At 38.2% G+C, this 16,262-nt stretch overlaps 1 protein-coding gene across 2 annotated transcripts in view; it reads left to right on the plus strand.

Moving 5' to 3' along the window:
* The window catches only part of LOC135739791 (F-BAR and double SH3 domains protein 2), an 89,901-nt gene that overhangs the window by 21,006 nt on the left and 52,633 nt on the right, over positions 1–16,262 (plus strand). For both annotated transcript variants that reach the window (XM_065257842.2, XM_065257843.2), the window contains exon 3: positions 1,391–1,436. In XM_065257842.2, the coding sequence (XP_065113914.1) occupies positions 1,391–1,436 (46 nt within the window). The remainder of the gene's footprint in view (positions 1–1,390; positions 1,437–16,262) is intronic.

Genomic DNA, 16,262 nt, shown 5'->3' on the forward strand with positions numbered 1-16,262 from the left:
CAGATTCAGAACAATGATCAAAACAAACAAGGAGTTAACTTAGTGGATGCTAAGTTGGATAATAATCCCACCTGGTGGATAATAGCAGAAATATGCATTGCCATAAAAACTCCTCATCGGCAGGGAAGTGTTTTCTCTTAACTCTTTCACCGCCAGCGTTTTTAAAAAAAGTTGGCAGCCAGCGCCAGCGTTTTTCATGATTTTCACCAAAGTTTAATGCCTTCCAGAAAATGTTCTTCTTTAAATAAATAAACATACAATATACCAAATGAAAGAACAGACCCTCTGCTTTCAAAAAAAAAAAAAAACCGTTTCATCCTACCTTCAGTGGTTCTTTTGCAATCAGCTTTTGAATATGGGTAGGTTTTTGCAAAAACACCACATTTTGAGCAAAAAGCAGAGATAATTCCATTTTTGTGACAGACTTTTCATAGAGATCCCATTCAGAGCGATCTTTAAAACAGACACGGACATGCAGCAGCTTGCCATAGGGCAATACTTCCGGTTTTAAAAAGTTGCGGAAGGTGGATAATAGCGGTATTGCGGAAAGACGGAAAATCTCGTCATTGGCGGGGAAGCGTTTTCTCTTAATTGACGAGATATCTCGTCAATGGCGGGGAAAGAGTTAATTGACCAGATAACTTGTCAATGTCAGGGAAAGAGTTAATGTACTGTGCGGGACAGTTTAGTGTCTAAAGAGCATTTGATAGGACAGGACATTTGGCGATAATGTCATAAAATAATTTTTTAGTGCACGTGACGACATTGGAAAGGGGGCCCCACACCGGACGAGAAGCGTTGTGCCATGAATCTATAAACAGAACACATCATTTTTTATGAATGTACGCACACCAGCAGCGTCTCTTGGCGGCTGTCCTCTATGACTCTGGACACTGCTCAAATCTCTATTGCACCACTCACGTAGTTTAACATTAAATAACATCATATTTGTCCCAAATCGTTAGCAATTAACATTGGCTACTATCGTATATTAAGCATTTTGTAGTACATGCTATCTGACTAAGCTCGCACTATTTAATGTACATTTCCGGTTTACGATACCTCCGTGTTGTCCTAGACGCAATGCGGCTCTGCGCTTCTCGTCCGGTGTGTGACCCCCTTTAAGTTTTAAGTGCTTATGTCTGTTGAATGTGAATTTTGTTAGCGCTTTGGACTACAGTGGTATATATATATATATATATACTTGAGGCTTATGTATTTACTAATAGGAAAAAAATATTTTGATTTCATTGGACCTTTAAAACGTAATAATTTGTTTCCCATCTGAAACCAATTTTCAGCTGGTGACGCATGCTGTCTGATATTATTTCTATATTAAGACTTTTTAATTTGAAAGCCCTGATCTGTATTTTCTTGTGTTTATTTGCAGAACGTACAGTCAGAAGAAGGCGACACTGGAGAGAGATTATGCACAGGTAAGATTATGCTGTTTGCTGATAATGGTAATGATGATGTTGTTGTCTTTGTGTTTTACATCTTTTCACAAAAGTGTGGATTGCAGATTTTGGCTTCGTTGATATGGTTATTTATTTTTTGTTTCAAACATGAATTTTTCTTCAGGGAACCATCAAATCTACAGAAAATCCATCCTGCTCTATTTTATTGCTAACATAGGAACACTGGAAATCATTTTCATTTTATTTCTCTGTTGATCAAACACTAATTTACACAGTATTTCATCAAACTTAGCTTTGAGAAAACACACAGTAATAGGTCTGTAGGGAAGATAGTGTGACAGCTCCAATGGCTTGGAAGATTTCTTTTTATATATATATATATATATACAGGGTTCCCACGGGTCCTTGAAATCCTTGAAAGTTTGTGAATCTGGGAGAAAAAATTCAAGTCCCTGGGAAGTTTTTGAAATTATACATACATAGATACAGTTCATTAAAAGTGATTCAATCTGTTTTATGCTAGAAGTTTTCTGGGAAAAAATCCATATTATTCCCTGTGTAGTGTAGGATAATATCAAAAATTCTATACATTTTAAGCACACGTGCTAAACTGTTTACTTTAAATGCTTATATCTTCTGTATGCGAATGTTGATTCATACCAAAATGCTTTTTTGCATAGTTATGTTTGACAAATGAAAACGTCTTGAGTTACATATCTAACTGTTGTTCCCTGAGAAGGGAACGAGGCGCTGCGTCTCCCTTGCCATACTTCCTGCGTCCCTGTAACACCGTCTTTGGAAATATTTTAGATAGCGATATACTTCTTTGCTCCCGCGTCACCCTGTCTTAGTTGTTAAGCCTCACCATATGTTGAATTTGATATACACATTCAGACACACTTACCCCTGGAGGCGTCCCCAAAGTGTCACTGCAGTGACGCAGCACGAGTTCCCTCAAATGGGAACTGTAACAATGTATCTTAAAAGGTAACACGATGAAACCATGCTCTCACTTGAAATGTGTCCCCACATTTAGTCCTTGATTTTGAGGGTATTGGACCTGGAAAGTCCTTGAATTTGAAGTTAACTAAGGTGTGGGAACCCTGTATATATATATATGACAGATGAATGAGTTCACCTAACTTCTGTGAACCCAGACCAACAAAGCAAACATTTTGCCAGAACTACAAACTTTGTTTTAACTTATTTTGCTTGAGCGTTGAAACATCTTGTGCCACGCACAAATTTAGAGACTTATTTTGTCATGTTATTGACGTTTTAGTGCATGCTTTAAATGACTAGTTGACTTTACACAACAGTTGCGTTAGGTTGTGTAATTTTATTGTGCATAGGGTAAAATGATTACAAAAGTTCAGTGCTATTTATCAGAGCTCATTGGACTTTTAATGACAGATTTTATTGGCAGGTAAAATGTTTATTGCATTTGTAATATTGGAATTATTGTGAATTCTGATTTCAAAGAAGACAATGCTCAGGTGATTCAGCTGAGGTAGAGTTTGATCTGTGTATTCTGAAACTGAAATAATTACAAAGATATAAATCAAACTAGATTTGACCTGCTGTGAAGAATCTGAAGTTGTAAAGGGTTGCTAGGCCTAAGATGATCTTGCGCTGCATCTGAAGTCACAGTATGTACTAAATTGTGTCTGTACCTACAGTGCACGATACATGTAATAAATGCTTTATAAACAACTACAGAATGGTCTTAATAAAAACACAGACCAGATGTATAACACATGGAAGCCCATCTGAGGATTTGGACATTTGTGACAAACAGTTTGGAGGATATAAGTTGTAATAAAATTACGATTTTGAGAAATCGCTTTATTACAAAACAAGTTACTCTGGCTGTGTCGCAAAAACTGTGCACGTGCAATAAACTGACAGCAGAATGCAAGCTCACGAGGACTTAAACTTTGACCATAAACATTTGTTTGACAAGATTAGAAATCTTTGCTTACTCTTTGTGTATGATGTAACCCTTTATAGCTGCCTTATCCATACAACATATGATATTTTGACTAGTTAATGATTGTGTGTTCAGAGTTTTATGGTGTTGTCAATATTTGACTGTGTATTGTATCCATATTTGCTTCTTGAATGTTTAATGGATATTGGATTTACATCCCATAATCCATTGGGCCAACTAAAGAGACGACTTCTTAAAGGAAACTGACCTGAGGGTAGTTTGTCAAATTGGCTTCAATTGCTACTTTTTGTTACTTGCTTGTTGTGTAGCTAGTAATTGTGTTTAGTTACGAGTACGAGCAGATGCCAGGTGAAGGGGGTGGGGCTTAGCGGTCTCTCCCATATAGCTCCAGCTCAGATGTAGTCATGGTAACCCCATCAGTCACACTTAGTCAAAACACTTCCGAAACGTGACCGGTTTCATTACGCTGATTTGCCTAGCTAGGTTAACACTCCGCTCAAGGTGCAGTAAAAACCTCACTTTATCAAAATTATAAAAATGCAGTTGAGAGGCATCCGTTCCGGACCGTGAGGCGTTTCGCAAACACGCTCCCATCATTTATCATTTATCCAACTTGGCACACCGGTCTACTCACGGCCCGCACATGAGCCCGCCGCGCTCTGCAGCTGTCCACACAAATAAACATTGTTTTACAGCTCAGCTCAGACGAACAGAGGAACTCTTGTTTTTAAGGCAGAATGGGGGGCAAACGGGGGGCGTGGCTTTTATGCAGTCTATCCTATGTGCTCAGCCGGTGCTCAGATTGACTCGATTGCCATCACGGCTAAGATGAGACATCCAGCACCACTTCTCATAGACAGAGACATCCATACGCCAGATATGCTAAGTGTCTCTCTCTCTCTCTCTCTCTCTCTCTCTCTCTCTCTCTCTCTCTCTCTCTCTCTCTCTCTCTCTCTCTCTCTCTCTCTCTCTCTCTCTCTCTCTCTCTCTCTCTCTCTCTCTTTCTCTCTCTCTCTCTCTAATGAGCTCCCCATGTCCTGTAGTTTCTGATGCAGAGAAAGAGCTGGGTGGGGAGAGATAGATTCAGAGATAGATTTTATTTTGGAGCAGTCATACATAAGACATGCCCAACACGCACATGCACGTTTAAAATGTGCATGCATGCTTATGCATGATCTACATCAGACAGAAATATTCCTGACATTTACCACACTGTTTCTGTTAGTTAAGGCAAGTATCACTTTTCTTCTGGCCTAGGCCATAAATTAGTAATATGTCCATCATTCCTCCACCAATATTTCACAACTTGTGCTTTTTCCCAGTGCTGTCAATAAAATAAAAATGAAATTTGTAGATACATCCAAAGAGGATTTGAAATCCAGGTGATGTCTATCAAACAGTAGTCAACTAGCAAATGACAAATTTGACCTTTGGCTTGTATCATATTGGCCTCAGGCGAAGTCTTGTAACTAGTTGTCAATAATACATGTGACAAAGGTCACTTCCTCTTGTTGCTTGTGATGTCATCATACCATGGCTCTATAAATAACACAGTTTACAATAAAATAAACACAGCATTCCTCTAGATCAGAGGTTCTCAAAGTTTACATTCACTTAAAATCTTCATTTTCGTAGGTTCGGAAAAACTGGTTATTACAAAAATTGTCAAGCATGGTTTATGTAAATCATTTGTTTATATAGCAAATCAACACATATAGTTTGGGGGGAAAAGTATTTTCTAACAAATTACATTCATAACAAGTGTATTTTGTAGTGTTGTAGTTCTCGAGACCACTTTTTTAAGGTCTTAGTCTCGTCTTGGAATCGACCACATTTTTACTCGGTCTCGTCTCGGTCTCAGACAAAAAGGACTCAGAATTTTATTTCAAGACCAGTCAAGACCACAACTGATGGCACATCACAAATTAATTTTTTATCATTAATTTTACGCAGTTTATTCAGGTTTGGCATATGATGTTGGCATTGTTTAAGCACTGTTTAAGTTTCTCCCAATGACAATTTTTCAAATTTTAATAAAAAATTAAACCTGCATTGTGTTTGTTTAAGTTGATTTCAGCTCTTTAGTGTTTGTTCACTTTTATTTGCTTATAAACAAAGATAAATCCCCACATATCTGCAATGCCTTTGATTATTTTATCAACTTCTCTGATGACACACACACACATGCACGCACACGCACACACAAATCATTTGCATATTCCACATTTTATCATTAGTGTTTTTAATGCAGTGACTTGCACTGGTCTTGGTCTTGACTTGGTCTCGGCCTGTCTTGGTCTTGGGCTTGACTTGGTCTCGACCCTTTAAAGTCTTGGTCTTGTCTCTGTCTCTGCCTGTCTTGGTCTTGGTCATGACTTGGTCTCGGTTTAGGTGGTCTTGACTACAACACTAGTATCTTGCATTTAAATAAAAAATAAATAAACATGAAACACAAGAAGTATGCCAAAAGTAACCAGGTGCAAAATACAGAGCAACCTAATTAGAGATATGGCACAGTTTGTTTTCCATCAGATGCATAAACTGTGGCAAAAAAAGGTGTGGTTGGTTTAGACACTGACATAAATTAGAGGTGCACCTATAAATTGGTCGATGATGCTTGCTATGCTTCTCAAGGAATTACGATGAAATGCCGTTACATCCAAAAGCCAGAGGGCGCTCTCGTGCAAAAACTCAATATGCGCTATAAGGATGCACAATCATTTGCGTGCGATAGTCAGTGCGCATCTGGTCATTGAAGCCGGTCCCTTGTAAATCGCCATCACCTGCTTTCAGATGGAGTGGCATTTACTTCACAAAGCTGTAGTTCACTTATAATTAGGCCTGCGATAATCTATGCTCAGCTTGTAAGTGAACTACGTCGTTGTGCAGTAAATGCGGCTCCATCTGAAAGCAGGTGATGGTGATTTACTACTAATCAAGAAACCGGGTTTACTGACGAGATGCGCAATGACTATCGCATTTTCATGATAATAAAGAATACGTATAATGATTATGTTTGATGAATGTTGCTTTTTTAAATGCATGTTATAAACGACTCAAACCAACAGTGATTTCAGATTGATAGGACTTACTGATCAAAAGCCGTAGTACGTGAAATAGCTGTGCATAGTATCTGAGTGTGATGAGGGCTACAGCGTCACAAAGGAAATTTTTAAGTAACTTGTTTTATTTTTGAACCAGGAATTCTCTTGATGAACTGTATGAACTGCAATTCTTGTGCAGGTGTTCATTTCAGAGACTTGAATTCAATTCAAATGTATTTTCATAACGCTTTTGCTGTTTTGCATTGTTGAAAGCTGCTTTACATAAAATGCGTATCAGTATAAAAAAATCACTATAAAAATAAAGCATAGGAAACAGAAAACATGATAAAATATATTTACTTTACGGTGCAGTGCTCTGCATGTCGTGCTTCCTTAAAAAAGTATGATGTCTAGTTAGGCAGGTCTCTATCGCGTTCTCATTTCCCAATGGGTGCATTAGGCTGTAATTAAAGTTTTAATCTTTCACATTTCTTTAATGTAGATATTCTCAGCAGTATTGTGACATCCGGCTGTCAGCTGTACTTATAGTGTCAATAATCTCTCTCTATGAGATCTGAGAGTCAGAATCTCTCTCTCTCGGCTCATCAGTTGTGTCTTTGCTAACTGCGGTAAACCATCTGCACATTTAAACATTCACAAGAAATTTCTCAGACAGGCTTTTTCATCCAACTCATCACCAGGCGAGACACACTTGCCCCGCCGTCCGCAGTGCAGCTCCCCCTCCTTCTCTCGCTCGCTCTCTCCCCTTCCTGGGAAAGTCTCAGAGAAAGGTCTTTTATTTGCATAATCGTCTTTAGTGGCATTGTGGGCGGGTCCTCTGTGAGAGCAGCAGCCACCACTGGTCGACTCGACCACCTGTCCACAGCAAATCAAGCGCTTCTTTGTAGAGCGGCCACCCCTCCTCACTGCGCCCTCTCACATCCACATGCTAATGAATACATTTATTAAATATGATTTAAATGAGTAGAGGAAAGCCATTTATTTGTTTGTTATTTAGGGATTAACAGATTTTATATTGCCAGCATTGCTATTTATTTATTTAGTTTTAAACTATTTATTTGTTTTATATGACTTAACGCTTGAATTGATGTTCTTTTTGTTATATTGTTGCTTGTATTGTTACTGAGTTGTAAGGTGTCCATAATTGTCTTGAAAGCTTAAATAAAATGTTTACCTCAGGGAACGCACATAATGATAAAATGTGTAACTTGTAATGCACTGTAAGTCAATTTGGATAAAAGCGTCTTCGAAATTGCATAATTGTAAATGTAAATCTGTGTTTTAGGATTGAACCCATGATCTTTGCATATAAAGAAGATATAAAGAAAAATGCTTATTGCATTTCATAAAATTTCCATACTGTCATAAAACTTCACTTTATTGATTAATGCTGAGTATAATGGTACCCAATATGTCATAGTCAAACCTACTTCCTGTTCGCCATTTTGAATTATATTATAAACATAATTTTAACTCGTCCTAGGTGGTTTGTCTGATTGGCACCAAAATTGGCACAGATCATCTCCAGGCCATGGAGGCAAAAAGTTATTAAAATCTTTTTGTTAACTTTAATCGATTTTGAATAACACAAACGAGGCCAGATCTCCGCAACGCTTTATTGTATTCATGCCTAATTTGGTGGATGTCATGTTTTGTACATTTCACTGACATTGTCTGAATGGTGGCTTTATTTTTCTTCAAAATATTCATGCAAGTATTTAGTTATAGGTGCCGTAACAGATCTAACTTATATTATTAACCACTACTGTATTAACTTCAAGCACACGCTTACTCTCCATACATCGGCCATTCAACATCATTTGTGCATGATCATACTGTGAGAAAAAGAGATAGAATTGAAGGAAGAAATGGCAAAGAGTTGCAGCCTGGGTAAAAATGAGAAAAGTTCCTCACAGGAACACATGGACGGAGGTTTGAGAAGAGATCATGTCATCCTTTGGGGTCAAGCCCAAGCCTTGTGACTCGATGTCCGTCACCTCCTGATGGGACCATCAATCATGGTTCAGGGTGGGACTGATGGAACCAGAGGTGAAGTGTCTCAACTTAAGAGTGATGGATGGACAGGCTGAGCTTCAAAAGAGTCTGAATTAAACATGGGATTTTGCATTTCTTTCAATTTTATTGTTTCTTTGAATATTAGGCTTGTAGCCTTCAATACTGTGGAAGGGTTGGTATTATTACATTAAAAAAGTACTTTCAACAGCTCTTCTGCATGTCCATATGTGGCTTTTCCACAACAAAACAACAAAAACATTATCTGAGGCAGGTGGTTAAAAAAAAATTATAATAGAAGATAATAAACAATAATACTATTACTACCTCTTATTAATGTACCAAATATGAATGTTAACAACAAACATGTAATATGCAGCCATATAGTAATATGAAGTATAATATAAATATATAATAGATATTTATAATAAAAAATAATTAATTTATTAAAAATTAAAAATATCCTCTTTCCAATTTATAAATTTAGGTATTCTTTAACCATGATTTAAAAGGTCAGTTTTCAGTAATGATGCAGTCATTTTTTCCATCATGTTAATCCGTTTTAGTCTCTGTTTCCATTCAATTACAGTTGGTGGTTTTACAGACTTCCAATTAGCAGTTATGTTTTTCTTAGCAATTAGTAGTAATACACGTATAATATATCTTTGGTCAGCATTGAAAACATCACCTGATATAACCGTAGTAAGAAAGACCGTACATTTAATTGAACATGTCCTTTTACAATTTTCTCCATCTTTTCTTTAATATTTTTCCAGTATTCAAAGATTATTGGACAGTCCCAAAATATGTGTGTATGGTCGCCTGTTTTGTCACATTGTCTCCAGCATACAGCTGAAGAGGGGTCTTTTACAAACTTTGAAATAACCAAAGGAGTATAAAAATAACGTATTTAAAGTTTCCGGTCAAATTCCTTCCATTGTTGGCTGTTAATTCCCTTATGGCATAAGGGAATTCCCTTCTATTGCTGTATAGACCCTTTTACTGTTTGTACACAATGATGACGTGGCAGCGTATGCGCGCGCATTTAGGCAACGGAAGTATCGTAAGAATCAACAGTGAAGCAACACAAACAGTAAGTTATTTTAAAAAAATTGACTTTATCAACATTTTCACTACAGCTACCAGATCCGTATACTATAGTGGAGTGGATAAAAGACGTTAGCAGATGGCCAAAAATAAAGTTGCCAGATACATATATACGTATATTAGTATATTATATTAGTGCAACCAAACGCAACAACGGGACATTTTGATGTTGAGAAACCGTTTTAATAAACTTTCTGAGTTGCTACCACGTTAGAACCAATGGGGAATAACACCACTTCTGTTGCCCAAATGCGCGCGCAGGCTATTTGATCACGTGAGCTGTAAAAGGGTCTATTGGCTTCTATTTCCCACTTTTCCTTGATATTGTAGGTGTTTCCACCCATATCTGTGAACAATCTTTTATAGAGATAAGAAAAATTTTTATTAACAGGGAGACGTTTTTCTGTAAGTGTTATAAAATATTGTTCTATGCCATTTGGGATTTTGCAAATTCTTTCTTTTTCCTTATGGTTGTAATATAATGCCTGAATTAAAATCACTTAACGGAAGATCAAATTGTTCTTGAAGTCGTGTTAAAGACTTAAGGTGTGTTCCTTCCTTATTTGCTTAAGTAACTTATTATAGTTTGCCTCAAAAAGTCTTGTAGTTTTAGGTGTGATAGTAATCCCCAAATACCTAAAACCTAAGGTGTTTTTTTGTTTTGTTTTTAGGAAAACATATAGTGGACTTTAGTGGACCTTAAGAGTTTACATTTTCTATGCAGCTTCAAAGGGCTCTAAACGATCCCAACCAAGGCATAAGGATCTCATATAACAAAAAAGTACTTTTAAACCACAACTTCCTTGCACTAGCAGTGTGACGAGAAGTTGTGGTTGAAAAGTACTTATTTTTTGCAAAAATTATAATTGGTAAGATTATGTTTAAAAGTGCTTTTTTTAATTGCCAAAAATGACCTTTATCGCCTCAGTTGGGATTGTTTGGAGCCCTTTGAAGTTGCACTGAAACTGTTGAGGTCCACTAAAGTCCACTATATTAAAAAAATCTTGGAATGTTTTCCTCAAAAATCTTAATTTCCTCTCGAATGAACAAAGAAAGACATAAACATCTTGGATGACATGGGGGTGAGTAAATTATCAGGATATTTTTACGAAAGTGGAGTAATCCTTTAAGGTGAGCCAATTATGGTGTAATTTTTTTGGCTTTCAGCATGGGTGGAGCCTGACGTTCTCCCAGGTGCAGAGATGGCTTCGAGCATACAGCCACATGCTTTACATATCAGACCTGCTTTGTAGATCTCAGAGGTTATTCATGTATTTCTGAACTTTCCCGTCACCAGCGAAGTGTCCAAATTTAAGATTCTGTGAATATTAGTTGCAATGTGCTGTACAACTACAGATTGATATTTCCATGCATACTGGCTACTGACAGAGTTGTGGTGTAGGGAACAGGTTGCCACGATTGGCATATGATAGAAGGGGGTTGTTGCCATAGTGATGCCGGCCAAGGTGAGGGGTTAGGGGTCGGGGTCAGTGATGGTGCATGTTGTTTTGATTTTGAAGGGGCTTGTGTCAGGTCATTCCAAGGCCAGATGTCTATATCATCGTTTTCCCAGGCATTCCCGCACATTAACAGTGTACAGTTTCTTAAGATTTTTCTTTCATAGGAATTTTTGTCACGTACCGCAACACAACGTGTGTATTTAGCTCGCTCGCTCGCTCACTCTCTACTGTATTAATCAGAGTGACAAAGCGTAAAATAGCCACGATCGATTCTCACACTCCTCTGTGAGCGGTGCTAGCACACTTTAATAGTATTTTAATGCACCACGTCTTCATTAAAATCCTGATAATGTGGCGTGCTGGCCTCAAGGACGGATCGCATCCAACAGGCCGCCGCCTGTGATTGTAGACATGTGGGAGCTTGCTGGAAGCTTCTGCTAATGTTAGATGTGTGTGGTCTCAGGATCTTTACGAGAATTTGTGTAACTGCATCTAGCAAGGGGTAGTTTTGAGATTTTTAAGGTTTGCAGAGAGATTTTCCCAAAGTTATCCGGTTTTATTTTTGTATTCTCAGATTCATGCAGGTTCTAGCACTTCACAGGACTTGTTTGTGGCTTGGATTCTCAGAGGGGTCATGAAAGATGTTGGCCAACAGGTTAAAGGTCAAAGGGTGAAAAGGGGGACCAAATGTTTGGTCAGTGTTGCAGTATGTCCAGACCCTGTCTGTCAGAAATGGGCGTGTGAGTGTTATATAGAGGAGATGAATTAGGTTTCACCACCACCCCCCTGTGTCTCTGTATACTAAATTCTCAATGTCGACTTCATCTTTAGACCTTTTGCACCTGTTTCTGTCTTGTTTGCGGTTGTGTTTTAAAGCTGCGTTTTATTATAAGTGTTGTTTTCTAAAGTAAAAATCTGTTGCTCCTGAAACACCCTAGCAACCACAGGGCAAAACCAAAGCGTCGTTGTGGCTTTTTGGACCCTATCATACACCCTGCAATGCAGCATTGTGTCTTTTGCGAAAATGCGCAAGTGTCTTTTTGTTTCAAGTTTCATCTTGGCGCAATTATCATTTTTACATTTAATGCCACGTTGTTAAAATATCAAATGCATTTGTGCCCATGGACCTTCTGGTCTGAAAACGAGGTATGTTCAGGCGCATTGTTGGCGTGTTACTATTTTGAGGCAACTAAAATAGAGTAGGGATGCACCGAATATTCAGACACCGAATATTTGGCCACCGTAAATTTTCCGGAAAAAATCACAGAAAGACTTTTATCACAGAAACAATACGGCCGAACAGAAACCACAACCTGCACATGCTTGTCTGAAGCAACATGTCTACGGTGTGGACGTATTTGACCACAAATAGTCGCTAAAGTGAGCAGCTTTCTGTACGCAGACTACGCACATGCGGTTAAATGTATCCGGTCCAGCTCCAGTCAGATGTGATTATCACTATGCCCTTCAAAGATCAGTTGTGTAAACTTAAGAAAGAGTTGCGCTTCTGTGTCTCATAAAGCAGTGGAAAAAAAACGTAGCGTTTTTATCTGGAGCGACTGTATATGCTGCGTCGTATACACGGAGAGACGCGTTTCAAAAAGCAAGCGAACATAAAATCTTTCTGTTATTGACAGGGCACACACAAACAAAATGATCTCCACAGTATTCTTTTTCTAATAAAAACATTTTTTATGTCTTAAGTGAGGGTATAGATTACAGAAACCAGTCTGTGCTTATTTGGTCTTAAAGAGACAGTAACCTCCATTATCCTACTTAAGTCTGTGTTTTTAACGTTAATCAAACAACCCAAGACAAAGAGAAAATCACTTCTGTAGCTTTAAAAATAATAATTAATTATATTAAGTTTATACAATAAAGACAGTTTCAGACCTTACTTAATGTGCAACTTTTTTATTTTTTATAAATGTTTGCAATTTCTTTATTATTTTTTCTCACTCCTTTTTTGCTGATCCGAAAAATAATCCGATCTGTGCCTCAAAAACTGTAATGTGATCCGAACCGTAAGTTTGGGGTTCCGTCACACCCCTAGTAAAGTTAGTACACAGCGATAGCCATAAATGCAATGGTACTAATAATTTTCATAATTTTTTTCAGTGATTCGGTTTTCGGCCTAGGTTTTCCCAGTTTCCAGCCATGAATTTTTATTTCGGTGCATCCCTGAAATAGACTATGCCATTGACCAACTAAAACCTGGTCAAAAGTCTAAAGTGTCTAAAGCGCAATATTGTTTTTGTTATTTAAAGAGCGTTTGTAATATCCGCAATACTGTTTTTGTTATTTACGCTACGGCACGCCCCTTACGGCATTGTTTCTGCCTCTTTGTTTACACAGAGGGCTTTCCGTGTATGTTACGGCAATGTTACTAGGTTCACTTCACGGGAGCGATACCAGAACATTTGAGGGATGCGGACAGAAGCCTCTCTGCCAAATTTACGGAAATTTTCTGAGACCAAAGTGCTGTGTGAATGGGGTTTTAGTTTGTTAGAGAAGGTGTTTACTTAAGCTCTTATTTTGAAAAATAAAAGCTTGAAGTCTAGACTTAAACTCTTCACTTATATGCTAGTTTTCGAGAGACCTCAGACCACACGTCTGTCTCATTTTTCTCTCTGAGAGAAAGCAGGAGAAAACATCTCACCCCGTCTTCCTTTCATGGGGAATATGAGAGGAACTCTCGGCATATGGCAGGCAAGAAGCCCGGGGGCATAAATTACCATCTTACCCCAAGCATGTTCCTTCATCACAACACAAAGCATATAAAGTGCATTAGATGTCAGACAGTGCCCCATTACAAGTGCTTTGATGCGAATCTGCACACAAGGGAATTGTCTTGTTTGTCGTTCAAAACGCTGACCGGAAACATGGACACTTCTCTTCTATTTGCTGTGGACTCTTGGTATCCTGCACTAAAGTCTTACATAACATGGATTAAACTCTATAGCAAAATCTCTCCGTTGAGTCTGTGGTGGGAACCACATATTTTAACAGAAATGAAAGCAGTTTCGTTTTCAGTGAAATGAAACCTGTGAAAGATCTCGAGATCCTCCAGATGTGGAGGTTGTGCATCATGGGTCTTTGAACCGAACAAAAATCACAATGTGTTAACGTCTAAAACCGGATGTTGAGTAAAGGTTTTCAGTTATATGCGGTTGTATTTTGTTATTTCTTTGTCTCAAATAGATGACTGTGGTGTAGAGACTCAATAGATATTTATGTTCTAACCCTAAGGTGCAGTGACTTTGGAAACAGTTTTTTTACTGAATCTCATACATGTCTAGATTGTTTAGGAATTTTATTTCATCCCAAAATCTAAATAAAAAGTAGCATTGTATCAGGCATAAACACTAAAGCCTGGTTTAGGATCTTTGAGAACTTTTGCATTGTGACATTTGTTTTAAAGCGCACTTATTATGCCCATTTTTATAAGGTGTAATATAAATCTCAGGTGTGCCCAGAATGTGTCTGTAAAGTTTTAGCTCAAAATACCCCGCAGATCATTTGTTATAACATGTCCAACATTGCCCCTTTTTTTGCTGTTTTTGTGTCGGTACCTTTAAATGCAAATGAGCTACAGCTCCTCACTCCCCTACCAAAAGAAACAAAGAGAGCTTTCATTTAAATACATATCTGATTCCTGTGAATACAGTCTGAGACAATAATGTCTCGCTATTAAGATATGTTGGACAGCGTACAGCTTGCTAAGGGCGGACACTAGGTAATGCAGGACTGTCAGTCAGTGGCCATGGGTTGGGCTTTATCAGTGTGATGTCACATTAACAAGATAATCAACAAGCATGCTTGGCGAGACTGCTTTGGTTTATTGGGGATTAAAAATGGAATGGGAAGATTTTTTGTAATTGTAGGTTGCTAACACACTTTTATGTCCAAACACCTGTAAAAGTGGATTTTGCATAATAGGTGCCCTTTAAGTAAACAAACACATAAACATGTCTCCCTTATTGTCATTGCTTTAATATAAAAATTTCATAGCAGTATTTGTTGTAGTGTTTTAATTACACATTTCACAGTAAAAAAAACACATCGGAGTAAACATAATGAAACTCACAATGCAAAAAATCCTAATGGTCCTTAAAATGGTCCATTTTTATATTTAAGGATGAAATGAGATTCAGTAATTGTTATTGCAATATCCCATAGAGTTTTGGACTGATTCATAGCACCTTAGAAGCTTTAAAAAGCTTTATAATCGACCTAACCGGTTGGCTTTTTAAAATAAACCAAGCTTTTCTTCATACAGTCCCAGGGGTCTGTACTGTGGTCTAGAGTCAGACTTTACACAAGCAAATAAATCATTTTCTCCACACTTGCCTCCTACTTATTTTCGTAGTGCCAAGCCGCCCTGCGCTCCGCCTGTTGGGCAATGCCAGGCTAGAGCCATCTGAAAGCCCATTCACCTCTCGGTCCAGAACCGTGAAGAATGAGCGCACGCCCTCCCCTCATTCAATGAACTCCTACTTTACTAAAAGATGGAAGGACAGACCTGGCTAATGGCGGAAAAGCAAAGAGGGTAAACGGCGCTTTATCAGAGCTCAAAAGCAGTTCAGTGCCCACTCAATGCCCCTATTGTGCCCCAGAGAGAGGATAGGCCAGGTCGGGCCCATTCTGGAAACTGTCTTCACAATAGAGGAACACACAAAGAACAGCCTGTGCGGAATGAAGCTTCAAAGCCTTTTGCCAAAGTGTGTTGCACAAACACACACAAAACACTACAGAACCTCCAGAGGAACACACGACTCTGTTTATGTAGTATTTTTTTGCGGTGATTTTTTTGGTTTCCTGTTTTTGTGATGTCACTTTTTCTGCTCGAGGAATTTTACCTTGTAAACACCTCGTGTCTATCTTTCTATCCATTTTTATCCATGTTCCACATTTTACACTGCATTTGTTATAGGCCACTTTTCAATAGTACATTCATGTGTATGTTATTTTAATTTTGCCTTCATTTATTTTGAGAGGTGTTCCTGGTAGTTGCTAGGGTGTTGTTAGGATGCTCTGTGTGGTTGCTAGGGCATTTCCTTATAGTTGAAGCCCGTGGAGCCCATCCTCCGGTCTCTAAATGTGACTCGGGTCCCTTTAATTTTGTGCATGTGTGCAGTGACTGTGATGAGTTGTGAAAGATTATAACTTGAGGTTTTTGATTACTGTGTGAAAACGTACTTAAGTGATGCCTTCCTTATCAAGGGCTTGGGTTGAAAGATCCAGAAAT

Source organism: Paramisgurnus dabryanus, chromosome 9, assembly GCF_030506205.2.
Source record: "Paramisgurnus dabryanus chromosome 9, PD_genome_1.1, whole genome shotgun sequence".
Taxonomy (NCBI): Eukaryota; Metazoa; Chordata; class Actinopteri; order Cypriniformes; family Cobitidae; genus Paramisgurnus; species Paramisgurnus dabryanus.